At 33.9% G+C, this 13,803-nt stretch overlaps 2 protein-coding genes across 7 annotated transcripts; both read left to right on the top strand.

Annotated features, from left to right (window-relative positions):
• The first annotated feature begins 3,646 nt into the window (after positions 1 to 3,646).
• Positions 3,647 to 12,086, top strand: LOC110776877 (putative pentatricopeptide repeat-containing protein At1g53330). 6 transcript variants are annotated; one of them, XM_056826647.1, is made up of 5 exons: positions 5,127 to 6,342; positions 6,866 to 8,452; positions 9,202 to 9,643; positions 9,996 to 11,318; positions 11,451 to 12,086. In XM_056826647.1, the coding sequence occupies exons 4-5, from the start codon at positions 10,325 to 10,327 to the stop codon at positions 11,873 to 11,875; spliced, it is 1,419 nt and encodes a 472-aa protein (XP_056682625.1). In that variant the 5' UTR covers positions 5,127 to 6,342; positions 6,866 to 8,452; positions 9,202 to 9,643; positions 9,996 to 10,324; the 3' UTR covers positions 11,876 to 12,086. The 6 variants fall into 6 exon arrangements, with proteins under 6 accessions (XP_021837133.2, XP_056682625.1, XP_056682624.1 ...); XM_056826646.1 differs by having other exon boundaries at positions 5,127 to 7,013; positions 7,566 to 8,452; XM_056826648.1 differs by having other exon boundaries at positions 5,127 to 8,452; positions 9,996 to 10,278; positions 10,371 to 11,318.
• Positions 7,984 to 9,626, top strand: LOC110777967 (protein ACCELERATED CELL DEATH 6-like). The gene is made up of 2 exons (XM_056841321.1): positions 7,984 to 8,452; positions 9,202 to 9,626. The coding sequence occupies exons 1-2, from the start codon at positions 7,984 to 7,986 to the stop codon at positions 9,624 to 9,626; spliced, it is 894 nt and encodes a 297-aa protein (XP_056697299.1).
• Positions 12,087 to 13,803: the final 1,717 nt, after the last annotated feature.

The following is a 13,803-nucleotide window of genomic DNA, read 5'->3' as shown; positions in this document are numbered from 1 at the left end:
ATTCTCTCCTTTAATATGCTGTAAATATTACTATATTGTGATATATTTTATTTTAGCTTCCAAGAAAGGCCTCAAACAAATAGTTTTTTATATATATTTTTTCTTTTTTATCATAATTTTTATAAAAAATAAATAATATATAGAAATAGGTCTACAACCGGTCCAAATCGGTCTGGTCCGGATTTTGGACCGATTTTTTCGGTCCGGTCCAAGCATAATCGGTCCGGTCTTCGGGTCTTGAATTATCATAATTTCGGTCTTCGGTCCGGTCCGGGTTTGGACCGATGAACACCCCTAGGAGTACATGTTATAAAATATTCTTATATTATGTTCTTTTCAAAAAACAACAACATACACCTTCTTATCTTTTGTACTACATAATATTATTTTTACAATTTCATTTTTGAACAATCAATAGTTACACTACTTTATTTTAAAATAATACCAAGAATAATATGTGTTCTTTCTTCGCGATAATTTTGCTGGCACATTTTTAACAACCAAAATCTATAACTACTAATAAATCAATTAATTACTATATACTTAAAAAACACGCGATTATCAAAAAAATATATATACTTAAAGACACGCAGAACGATATATGTCATCTCCTGGTGCGTCTCGTATTTTTGAATTAAAAATATCTGATATGGATAATTATATGAAAATTAAAAAAATAAACGAATAAAAATTAATCTAGGAGCATATTACATAGTAAAAAAAAAACGTTGTGGGTATTCCGGAACGGAAGGAGTATTCTATTGAGGCTTAAAATTTTGTCACAATTAAGCCTCAATAATCTCACTAAAGGATACACATGCCTTTTGTAGGAGAATAAAATGATTGACTAAATATTACGAAGTATATCATGTACAAAAAGAGTATTAAAAAAATAAAAATAAAATCAGTAAGTTAGGAAAAAAAAACCCATAAATAAAAATATAAGGCTTACACAATACGAAACACACATCTTATAAAATTAATAGTCTACTAAATATTGCATCAAATACTCAGAAAAAATATCAAATACAATGTAAACGATAATACATAATACATCGTAGTTAGCTGAAAATAATTTGATTAACTTACTTTGTATATAATAGGAAAGATAAATATGCGTCTTAGAAAAATAATAATTTGACTAACCTATTTTGTATATAACAGAAAAAGATAAATATATATTGTGCCTTAGAATATAATAATTTGACTAATTAACTTACTCCTTTTACAATAGGAAAAGATAATCATTTAGAATTATGACTATGTAGGCCACACATAATTTTCATAAATTAATTTTCCCAATTGATTTTCAAAAATTTCTAATACTCTTGGCCTACTTACCGAATTTTTAAAAATCGATGTAATAGTATTAAAAAGAAGAAGTTATGTGTTACTATACGTCCATATCCAAACAAGAGTTTTCTATTGTCTTTCTATAATTGTTTTTATTGTATATAAAATTTTGAGAGATTTTGTATTGTGTTTCGTTACATTTTATACATTTAAACAAGGGTTAAAAAGTGGGTTAAACAAAATTATCTAAAAACCCAAAACTCAATAGTATATATGGTCTATAAATCAATGTATTCGAATATCGGGTCAGATGCTGATGTTGATCCTGATAATCCATTTTCTTCTTTATTTCCATCTTAAATATTTCTATCGAAATCCTATACTTCTAAAATATTACTCTGTACTCGATCATCACTTGGTAATTCTAATAAATGATATATTTTTCTTATTATTCCAATAACAATTGACACAATCTATCCATTAAGAATAGTAGATTTATTGCATTAAAAATAAACAAATTATTTATTAGCATCCGTGCGTGGCACAGTATCTAACCTAGTAAATAAAAAGTTAGTGTCACCTCATCTTTTTTTGACGAAAATAAAATTTAAAAAGAGTATACAAGAGAACAAGAGATTAATGCATTTTCACAATATTTTGGGAGGGGACTCTTAGGCCCCGTTTAGTTCACCTTATTTTTTCTGATCTGATATGGTCTGAACTTATTTTTTCTTATCTGATATGATCTGAAATTATTTTTATTAATCCGATCTGATATGAACTGATTTTTCATAAATAAAATCTACAATTATTAATATTTAATGATTTACATGTAAAAAAAATTTAATTCAAATTTATAATATTGTTATTATACATTACACATTATTTATTTGACTTTAGTCATTATGTTAACTATTCCATGTATTAGATAGACTTGAACATGATCTGCATAGATCGATTCTGATATGGACGTATCAGTTCTTATCTGGATATATTGGTTCTTATATGGACATGATATGTACAAATCGGTTGTGATCTGGACATGATCTGATATGATCTGTACAGATCGGTTCTGATCTTGAAAGATCTATACTAATTTAATCGGTTCTGACTTGATCTAATCGGGATAGTTCGATTATATGTGGACATGATCTGGAATATCGATTCAATTTTTTTTCTCTCTTTGTAACTAATTATTGCTTTTCTTAGATGAACTTTGAATGTTTAATTTGTTAATGTTTTATTTATGCCTTAAGTAATACTCCGAACTACGTAAATCCTAATTACATCGACAACAATATTTTTTATTAAAGCAATAATAGTAAGAAAATAATAATAATAACAATGATATAAATATATGCCAAATTAGTAATAATAATAATTAATAAATAATAATAATCTAATATATATATATATATATATATATATATATATATATATATATATATATATATATATATATATATATATATATATATATATATATATATATATATATATATATAAAGGAGGCACATTTGCTGAAATATTAGAGCGCCACCTAGGATTACTAATGGTTTCGGCCAATGAAAAATAAGATTTCTAATTTATTGTTGAATTAAAAAAACAGAGTGCCACGTAGATAATTAATTAGGTGCCACGTAGATATTTAAATCAATTAATAAATTACTAATATATACAATTCCATCCAAAATCAAACGCTCTAATAATTAAAAAATAAATCTAAAATAAAATTCATCCAAAATCAAACACTAATCTAAAATAAAATTCAATCTAAAATCAAACATTAATCCAATATTAGATCGCCACGTAGAAAATCTAATGGTTTTGGCCAATGAAAAATAATACTTCAAAATTATTTTTGAATTAAAAAGTCGAATGCCACGTAGATAAATAATTAGGTGCCACGTAGATATTTTATTAATTAATTATTATAACTTTTAATATACAATTTCATCCAAAATCAAACACTATAATAATTAAAAAATAAATCTAAAATGAAATTCAATAAAAAAAAAACAATCTAATCTAATATATAAAATACAACAGTTGATATATATAGGAGTTTTATTTTAACGTAACAAATTAATAGAAACCGTGCATCGCACGGACTAAAATCTAGTAATAATAATAATAATCTGATATGAACTTATCTTTTCTGATCTGATAGGATCTGAACTTACTTTTTCTAATCTGGTCTAATCTAATCTGTTCTATTTTTTTTTCTAATCTGTTCTATTTTTTTTTCTAATCTGATTAAGTCTGAAATAAGTAATAACTAATAAGGTTCTGAAATAAAGTGAACTAAACAGAGGTTTATAAATAGAAAAATATTGGAGATTTCCTCATTGATCACAGGCTTCACAGCAATAACCAAACGTGGAACAAACCTATAATAACAGCATTTTCCCGCCAAATTGGTAACCGATAGACAATGGAGAAACTGAAGTCCATCTCTCCATTTCGGCTCTCAGCTCTCCTCCGACAAGAGAAAGACCCAAAAGTTGCCCTCAATCTCTTCCTAAATCCTAATTCTAATCATAAACCCTTCCCATATTCCCTCGTTTCTTACGATCTCATCATCACCAAACTTGGCCGAGCAAAAATGTTCGATGAATTGGACCAAATTTTATCAAAATTGAAGCTAGAAACCCGATTTATACCCACAGAAATCATTTTCTGCAATATTATTACTTACTATGCCCGGGCTCACTTGCCCAAAAGCGCAATCCAGGTGTTCGATGAAATTCCTGATTATCGGTGTTCAAGAACGGTAAAATCCTTGAATACTTTGTTAAATGGGCTTTTGATTTGCCGGGAATATGATAATTTGGAAAGGGTTTTTGTGGGTTTTGACTGGTTTTCTTCTCCAGATGTTTGTAGTTATAATATAATGATTAATGCGTATAAGGTGCGGAATGATATGAGAAGTGCATGGAAGGTGTTTGGTGAAATGCTTGAGAGGAGGGTTCGGCCGAATGAGGTGACTTTTTCGACGTTGATTACTGGGCTTTGTAAGAGTTTGAAGGTGAAGGAAGCGCTTAACTTGAAGAAAGATATGATCAGGGTTTACAAGGTTGAGCCTAGTTTGTATGTTTATGCTTCATTGATCAAGGGGCTTTGTGAGACGAAAGAGTTGAGTTTGGCGTTCCAGATTAAAGATGAGATGCTAGATAGAAATGTTGGAGTTGATTCGGCTATTTATACTACTTTGATTAGCGGTCTTTTTAAGGCAGGGCAAAAGGAAGAGGTTGATGTCGTTTTAGAGGAGATGAAAAGGATAGGTTGTATCCCTAATACCGCGACTTATAATGCTCTCATTAGTGGATATTGTGCAGAGAAGCGTTTTGGCTTAGCGTTGGAGGTTCTAAATGAGATGGAAGAGAAGGCATGTAAACCTGATGTTATTACTTATAATGTGCTTATTAAAGCATATTTCGAGGAAGGAAAAATAAGAGAAGCCACTGATTTATTTGAAGATATGCCTAGGCGAGGATGTAAACCTGATGTTGTGTCCTATAGGATAGTTGTTCAGGGGCTTCTTTCTGGGTTGAAACTGAAGGAAGTGGCGTTTATTTTGGATGAAATGGTGTTCAAGGGTTATTCCCCTCATCTTTTAACTGTAAACAAGTTTATGAACCTTCTGCGTGGAGAAGGGAATTTGGAGTTGCTGTTTGAAGTGGTAAATAGTTTAGCCAAAGGAAATCATATTGATACCGATTCTTGGACATTGGCTGTTTCAGCCATTTCCATGAAACATGAGCAATTGAATTTCAGTGATGTGTTTGATGCAGTGACTAAACCATTTACTACGGCTCCTTGAACATTCATCTGTAGTGTTTGTTGTGCCCCCCCTGTATATTATTATTAGTTTAACATTTCGACTGCATTGTCCATGACTGATTTTCACTGGACTTAGCAACTCTTGAATATTCAGTTCGGAGGAATTCTACTCATATCAGTATCCCATATGTTTCACCAATTTTTGCATTTTATGTCATTACCCACCTTTGCTTTTTTTTTTTTTTTTAATCCTAACTGCTGATAATTCTGGAAATTTTTGATACCTCTTAGTTACATTCCCATTTCACTACTTCCTACGAAGTATTTTCTAGTAGCACATGCTCTTTTTACCTTTTATACATTTCCCCTCTTTGCCATTTTTGAGGGTTGAGGAAACTAATTCATGGTGGATTGATGATGAGGATTATCTAATTATTTTTCGAATTAAGTTAGACAATTATAATAGACCATGGTGAAGTTTGAATAACGATTGAGAGAAATTTTGCTGAACTGCACATGTATGGACCTTCCACTCTTTGCCATTTTTGAGGGTTGAGGAAACTAATTCATGGTGGATTGATGATGAGGATTATCTAATTATTTTTCGAATTAAGTTAGACAATTATAATAGACCATGGTGAAGTTTGAATAACGATTGAGAGAAATTTTGCTAAACTGTACATGTATGGACCTTCCACTTTCACTGTTGTTGTATATATTTCTGGAATCTAGCTCTAATGGTTTTTATTTCTAATATTATTTTACTTGAATATTCAGACACAAAAATAGTTAAATTTTTATCCTGCTGTGGAACATTTATTTTGTTTTAGCAGCTTGCTATATTTTCTTTTTAAAGCTAATGCTACCTTATGGTGGAGTACAGAAAATTCTTCAGGAGAATGCTTCTCCCTTCTCCCCTAGTGCTGTGTATTGCATATGCATCGGAAATGTTGTGTTGCATAGTATTGCAATCTTGCGCTGACTATAAAAAAAAAGGAAACATTGCATTAATAGCTGATTATAGAATTATATTCCAATTACTAAAACTCTTTGTCCAAGGGAATCTGTCTAGTATATAGAATTAGCAAGGACTGCTAGATAAGGAAAATTTTCCGATTCTACATTATGAAAGAGTAATAATTTGGATTTCCTTGAGCTCTACTTTCTCTAATAATGTAAATTGCAGGTGCTGTTTTCAGTTTACTTGTCATTTGTTTGCGTTACTCCTTTTGCTCCCAACTTCCAATGGTCGAGGGTAATGTACTGGTAAGTGCTGGCCAAAATGAGGAAGCGGCTCAGAACCGTTTTAGTGCTTATTATGTGTATTCAATATCTTCATATCTGCATTAATAACTTCTGAAACTAATGATTCCTCTGAAACCCGATAATTGTTGTGCAATGGTAAGGGGCTACGATGTAATAACTCTTCCAGATTTCTTTTATTATAGGTGGTAGAACTTCTGCTTTTATTTCCTTATATTTGATAAAGAAATCGAATATCTGCCTTTTAGACACAAGTTTGGGGATCCAGAAATGTGATTGGTACCACATAATTCAAAAAGCAACGACTAGTGTCATCGTTCTGCTTTTCAAGAAGGTTCTGTACTTCTGTAGTGAGATATGTGATACTGTTACTTCTCATTAATGTCATTATATTGCATCTGAATTTGTATCTTGTTTAGAAAAAGAAATCTTCCCTTTGGTTCTTAAAACCCATATAGTTTTTGTTTCTGTCCTTGAAACTTCCCGATTTTTTATTTACCTTTTACCAACCGAGTTAAAAATGCAGATGCTTTAACGTGCTACACAGAAGTTCTCGGATTGATCCAATTGGCAGCGGATGCATTGTGTAGAAGGTGATTTGAAAGGTGAATGAATTTGTTACCTTTCCTGCTGGAGGAAGAGGAGGAGCAAAATGTACTTCATGGACTTAACCAGTAAGTTTGAGAAATACTTATTTGCATTTTGGGTTACATTACTTTGATCAAATTGGTTGGCTTGCTCTTCTATTATTGCATAAACTTGACTTAGATCTACAATGTGAGGCTTCTTGTGTCATGTGATAAGGATGTGCGGATGAGGGCCTTTGGTTTCATTCATTCATTATCATTACCCCATTGCCTCAAAGAGGCTCCCGCAAAAAGCGGGGTAAGGGGGGGTCGGGTGTACGCAACCTTACTCCTGCAATGGCAGAGAGGTTGTTTCCAATTGACCCAAAAGCGATAACGGGACGACAACAGGACGACCATCTTCTACTTCATGGAAAGGAAGCGAAGAGGTTTTAAGAGTCATTCTGATTTAGTTCATCACATCCCACAGCCAAAAGAACAAATGAATCTATGGCTCCATCGGAAATGGACTGGATGAGGGCCTTTGGTTAATTCAAGAATTTGATGTCCTCCACATTGTATCATCTCTGGAACAGTATATGTATTAGCAAAGCTTCCTTTAATTTTGTGAATAATTTTTTGACTGCATATATATCACAGAATCCCAGTGTGTTATGCTCAAGTCAAAAGTATGTGAAAAAATGCCAAACATCACAAGACTCCAATTCACTTGCAGTTAGAAAGCGAGGTTAGCCTAATCTTTCCTGTACCTCCAGCTAGTAATCAGGTTATTCTTGTAATTTTTCCATCATGATTAAGTATTGTGCTTTTTCTTTTTCTTTTTTTTTTTCTAATTTGTGGTACACAACATTTAATGTTCATTTTGACTTAATAAACGAAGCTCTAAAGTTCACACTCATGTGGTTGGCATTTCAATGTTCAAAGTTCACCAACTAAGACTGTTGACTAATTTAAACACAAACTATTGAATATTGACTATATATTTTATACTTGATATTAATCTAGCAAAAAAAATTCCAGTTGCACTGAAGTAAGATTTAGTTGAGGGCTTCAAGCAATGGTGTGCTTGATCGCTTGTATCAAGGTAATGTGTTGGCATCTGATAGGGAAGCTACTTAGATTAGCTTATAATAACCCACCCAATCACCATAACTTTCAAGGTTCCCTTAGTGATATTGAAATGCTTATGATGAGGATCGCTTTCTCTGTTTCGACATCAATTATAACTAACAAGGTGACAAAGTTGATGATTGAAGGGAAGAACAAAGAGGGTGACACCCCCTTACACGTGGCAATCAAGAGCCACCAGAATGACGTGGCAAAATACTTGATTCGTGTTACGCCCGAGGTGGCATGTTGTGTAAACTGTGAGGGGGTGTCGCCATTGCTTTTAGCTGTCAAGTTGGGGATGAAGGAAATAGTGCAGTATGCATTTTTGATGTTAAGGTTTACCAGTAGAGAGGCTCTGCTTGCACATTCTGAAAAGGTTTCACTTGCTCATGCTGCCATCAAAGCTAGGAACCTAGGTATGTTTGTCTGTCTGCCTGCCTGCCTCTCTCATTTACTGCTACATTTTTTCTTAGGTTCGTCCGCCTAGAATAGAGCATTCCATCAAAGTTCAAGCAATTAATGTATCATATCATTTTATACTCTGATGTCCATTCATGTTGATTTATAATTTGTGAAGTTTGTTTTATCCATTATGGCTGTGCTGGTATTATTTTTCCTTTCTACGGAGTACTAAGAACATCAATTGTAGGGAGCTCTTAGCCCCCTCTTAAGGAGAGAGAAAATATAAGAGGTAACTCTTAAAAATAAGAGGGGGTGAGGTGTATATTTATGCATACTTTTAGGCTATTTTTCTCTGGAAAAAAAAAAAACATGTAAAAAGGCATTTAAGAGTTAGTTTATAATAGTTAGCTTATTTCTTGGGTTTGTTGATAGAGAACTCATAATAAGAGATAGTGATGAGGTGGTTAAGGAGAGAGATTAAGAGTGGGCAAATAAGAGTGATCTTAGTATTTATGCTCTAATTACCCTAAGAATGCTATAGTTTCTTTGGCCACTTTGTGCCTTTGTTGTGGTTCTTCCTGGAATTTGACTTTCTTCACCGAACTTATAGGTTAGTATTCTATATTAGACCTTCAACTTATTTTTAAGGAATTGGATTTCATTTGCGGAATGGTGATTATATGGAGGAAATTCTACTTTGATGCATGATCTGTTCTGAAATTAAATTACATTTAAATTAGATTTTTTTTTAATTAATGTTTAGGCATGTTGGAGATTGTAATGGAGGAACTACCCAGTCTCATTGATTCATTAAATGGAAAGGGATGGAAGCCATTATCCTATGCAGCTTACAAAGGTTATCTCGACCAAGTTAGCTACTTCCTTCAAAAGTTTCCTGATTCTGCAAAGAAATCTGATACAGACGGCTCCTTTCCGATACATAAGGCAGTTGGTGCAAACCATGTTAGCATTGTCAAAGTGTTTCTATCATCCTGTCCTTCAACTATACATGATGTTGATGAAAAGGGTCAGAGCATCCTCCATATTGCAGTCAGATACGCGAGAGCTGATGTTTTCTCTTATTTAACCAAACAGAAGGAAGTTGAGAAGATATTCTATCTGAAAGATGGACAGGGTAAAACTTTTATGGATTTGGCGAATGAGCTCAAAAGAAACATTGCTGAGTGAAAAAACGTAATCTTATGGTATGGCTTTGGAGTTTTTAACATTTAGAGCTTTTTTTAAAAAAATTGTAGTTGTTCTGTACTGCAATTAAAAGAGCTAACTTTCTGCATTATGGAATGCCAATTACCAAGGTTATTAATGTGAAAATGTTTTCTAGTTTAATTTGTTACATCCGCAGCGTAAATATGCAAGTACATGTTATGTAATTACTTGTAGTATTTTAATAGAGTGAACAAAATACCCTCTGGGGAAGAAGAAAAAGGTGACAGCTACATCAGCAAGTAAAAACAGAACATATATTTCATGGCAACTTCCATAAGAACTAAAAGACACATTACCTTCACTAATTTGTCTTCAATTTCCTCATGACAGTGAACTAAAAATCCACTCAGAAGAACGTATCTAGCACTCCTGTGTGTGCTTGGTGGACCATGCTTGTGTTGCTGAAGGAAGAAAAAGGCGACGACTACACACGGCAACTTGTAACTAAAGTCAATCCATCAAACAATGAGATGATATAATGCATTGTACGGAGTCGTAATCTTAGCTTCAAAGAAAAATGATGGTTGACTCCGAACAGGAAAAACGACTTAAAAGTCTATGAACGAATTTCCAGCCACAATCTGAATTTCAGAAGAACATAAAAGTAGCAGTGGTAAGCTCACTAAGCTATACTTCAAAATTCTATTCCTTCCTTTTTAATGGAGGACATAGGGTGTTGGATGTTTATGAAAAAACCATTTTTAGCGGCGTTGATGAAATGCAGTAACCACGGTGTTGGATGGGATCAACTCTTAGTTGCTGCCGAACAAGGTCACACGAAGGAAATGCTACGTATCTTGAGGAGTGATCCAGAACTCATTTTCACAGCAGATGTGGTTGGAGAAACTGTTGTTCATGTGGTTGCAAGAGCTGGACATGCGCTCACTATTACTAAGTTGATGCAGACATTCATGAGACATCATTGGATGAAGGTGTTGCTTAAGAAAAATGTAGACGGGGATACGGCCATTAAACACAATCACAAGGAGGCAGCTTACAGGTTGGGGGACCGACAGGAGTTTGCCAAGGATGAATTGAACAAGGATGGAATATCTCCGTGGGACCTTGATAAAGAGGCCGGGTATTGTTCAGGAGTAGCAGATATTGAAATGAGACTAGCAATGGCAGACATTGAATTAGATGAGCTATATAAGGTGAAGTGGATTGAAGGCACCCCAATAGGTGTAAGGGGTGCTTTTTTGAAGGCCTCCGCAAATGGAGTCATCAAAACAAAGCATATAGAGTTGGAACTTGATCGATCTGGAGGAAATTTACTCCATATTATTGCTGCAAAACCAGGCAAGGTTGATATACTAAAGTTGCTAGTCAAGTTTATGAATAACTCTGAGTTAGCTAGTTTACCACTTGAAAGGAACAAAGCTGGTGATACTGCTTTGCACCTTGCCCTTAATAAGGGCAGAGATGAAGCCTCTGCACTCTACTTGATAGAGGTGGCACCCAAGTCCGCTTACTTGCTTAACCAAGATGGAGTATCGCCATTGCACTTGGCAATTGAACTACATTACAATGATATAGTGAGGCGCATCTTCCAACTACTTCCAGGGACTAGGATTGACTCGTCCATCAAAAAGAGTCTGCTTAGAGCTAAGAATGCGTCAGTTGTACACGCTGCTGTAAGATCTAGAAATCTCGGTATGACTCTTTTTTTCATTTACTGTGATCTGCATCTAACAAATAATGCCTGCTTATCTGGTTTTCCTAGAAGACTTATTACATGATTATGATTACTCTCTTTTTTTCCCCTTTTGTTTACTGCTAAATTAGGCATATTGGAAAGAGTAATGGAGGAATTACCCGGTTCTATTGACTCGCTAAATGAAGAAGGATGGAAGCCACTATCATATGCAGCATATGAAGGTTACCTAGAAGAAGTTCACTTCTTCCTGAACAATTTTCCAGATTCTGCTAGGAAATGCGACAGAGATGGCTCTTTCCCAATACAGAAGGCAGTTGGTGCAGGACATGTTCACATTGTGGAAGAGTTTATATCATCATGTCCCTTAACTATACACGATGTTGATAAAAGAGGTCGAAGCATTCTTCATATTGCTGTTAAATATGCAAGACCTGATGTTTTCTCTTATTTAACAAAGAAGAAGGAAGTTCAAAAGATATTCTATTTGAAAGATCAGGAAGGTAAAACTTTTATGGATTTTGCTACACAGCTGGAGAATCGATTTAAGGCCTAATTTTCATAACATTGAGCAGTGATTGTAATTGTTTATGAACTTTTAGTTTTGTACAGTATGAAAGAAGAAAGCTCTAAAGTTGTAATGTTATGGTTTATTATGTTGTATTTTCAATATGGTAAGAGTTTAATTGTTTGATTTTGAAATGTTTTATGGGTTCCTAAATACTCTACTCTATTAGTTAGTTTATTGAGAGAATATATGTTTTCCCTGCTACCTAAATTATTCTCGAAATTTGATTAATTTGCTCAAATATAGTTTTGGGGTTGATTATAATCAGGCCCGATCCTGACATTTTAAGGGCCCAGGGCGAGATGATAAATTGGGGCCCTTTGTTTTCATATTTTCTAAAGAACACGGCAATGTACGTAGCACATAAAATACAATTAATTATCAATGTTGTGTTTTTTTCCCGTCTAATACAAGAAAATATAAGATAAAATGTCTTTTATAAATTTCATCGAAACGAAGATGTAAAATATTTTTAAAGAAGTGGGTAAAAAGAGTCCCAGTGAGACAAACAACACCAAGGAGAAAAATTTTAAAAAAATAAAAAATAAATTCACCATATCAAAAAGTTGAAGAGTTGATTCAGCCAAAAACAATAAACTGAAAAGGTTTTAGAAAGCATGAAGTAAAAAGAAAAAACAAGAGATACAACAAGTCAGTAAAAAAATGAGGTAAATTTGATAGGCAAAGGTATCGAACCTGCGAACCCCTTCTATTTGGTTAAAAGCGTCAACCAACTGCGCTGCCAACAATTTCAATAGGTGTGTGCAACGTATAATATTTAACTACATCTTAAACTACAATTTCGGGGCCCTCCCCCCTCGGGGGCCCTGGGCGGCCGCCCCTCAAAACAACCCTCAGGGCCGGGCCTGATTATAATATAATACTGTGTGAATAATATCCTTGCCATGATGGTACTCCTGATTACTAGTAGCAGCAATGTTTCAGAGTTTAAGCTATGCAAATCATCTTTGGCTACCTTAATTAACAAAAGGACAATCAGAGTTGCACTAGCAAGCAGACTTCAGTAGTATGACTTCAAGACCAGTAAAACTTAACTTAATCCTGATGATAAATGAAAATAATTAACACAAGCCATTTCAAGCTTTTGATTCCAAACTAATAACCTTTATCTATGGAGTTTTTACTTTTATTTTTTGTGCTTTGTATTTACCTATTTTGTAAAAAAAAATCAATAGTCAAATTTTAACCTTGACAAACTAGGATTCGGACAGCTCGCTATCGCACGCGGATGCCCGTATAAAAAATCGTTGAATGTTAATCTCCAAAATCAAACATAATAAAAACAATGAGAAGAAGAACAAAGCTAAGTATACAAGTGTAGTTTATTCCAATTACATTTCCAATCTTAACTTTAAAAGGCCATCGATGTCTTTCATTATGTAGTCCAATCCTAATAATTAACTTAATTATTACCCGTACACTCTCCCTCAAGTTGGAGCATGGTGTGGATCAAGAATGTCCAATTTGGACAACGTACAAGAAGTCAAGTTGTTTCTTGCCTAGAGCTTTGGTGAAAATGTCAGCTAATTGAGACGTTGTATCAACATATGATGGCGCAATAATCGCTTCTGTCACCTCATCTCGAACGACGTGGCAGTCAATTTCGATATGTTTGGTGCGTTCATAAAACACCGGATTTTTTGCAATATATAAGGCCGACTGGGTGTCACAAAAGAGCGAAATGGCCTTAGGATGATGAACATCGAGGCTTAATAGTAACCCCTTCAACTATTTAAGTTTGCAGGTGATAGCTGTCATAGAACGATATTCAGCCTCTGCTAATGAGCGCGACACTGTGTGTTGCTTCTTAGTCTTCCATGAAATAGGTGATTTACCCAGAAAAACTAGCCAGCCGGATAGAGAACGAAGAATAATCGGGCAAGCTGCCCAATCTG

Source organism: Spinacia oleracea, chromosome 4, assembly GCF_020520425.1.
Source record: "Spinacia oleracea cultivar Varoflay chromosome 4, BTI_SOV_V1, whole genome shotgun sequence".
NCBI lineage: Eukaryota > Viridiplantae > Streptophyta > Magnoliopsida > Caryophyllales > Amaranthaceae > Spinacia > Spinacia oleracea.
The sequence above is the reverse complement of the archived record's forward strand: the minus strand, read 5'-3'. Positions and strand labels throughout refer to the sequence as shown.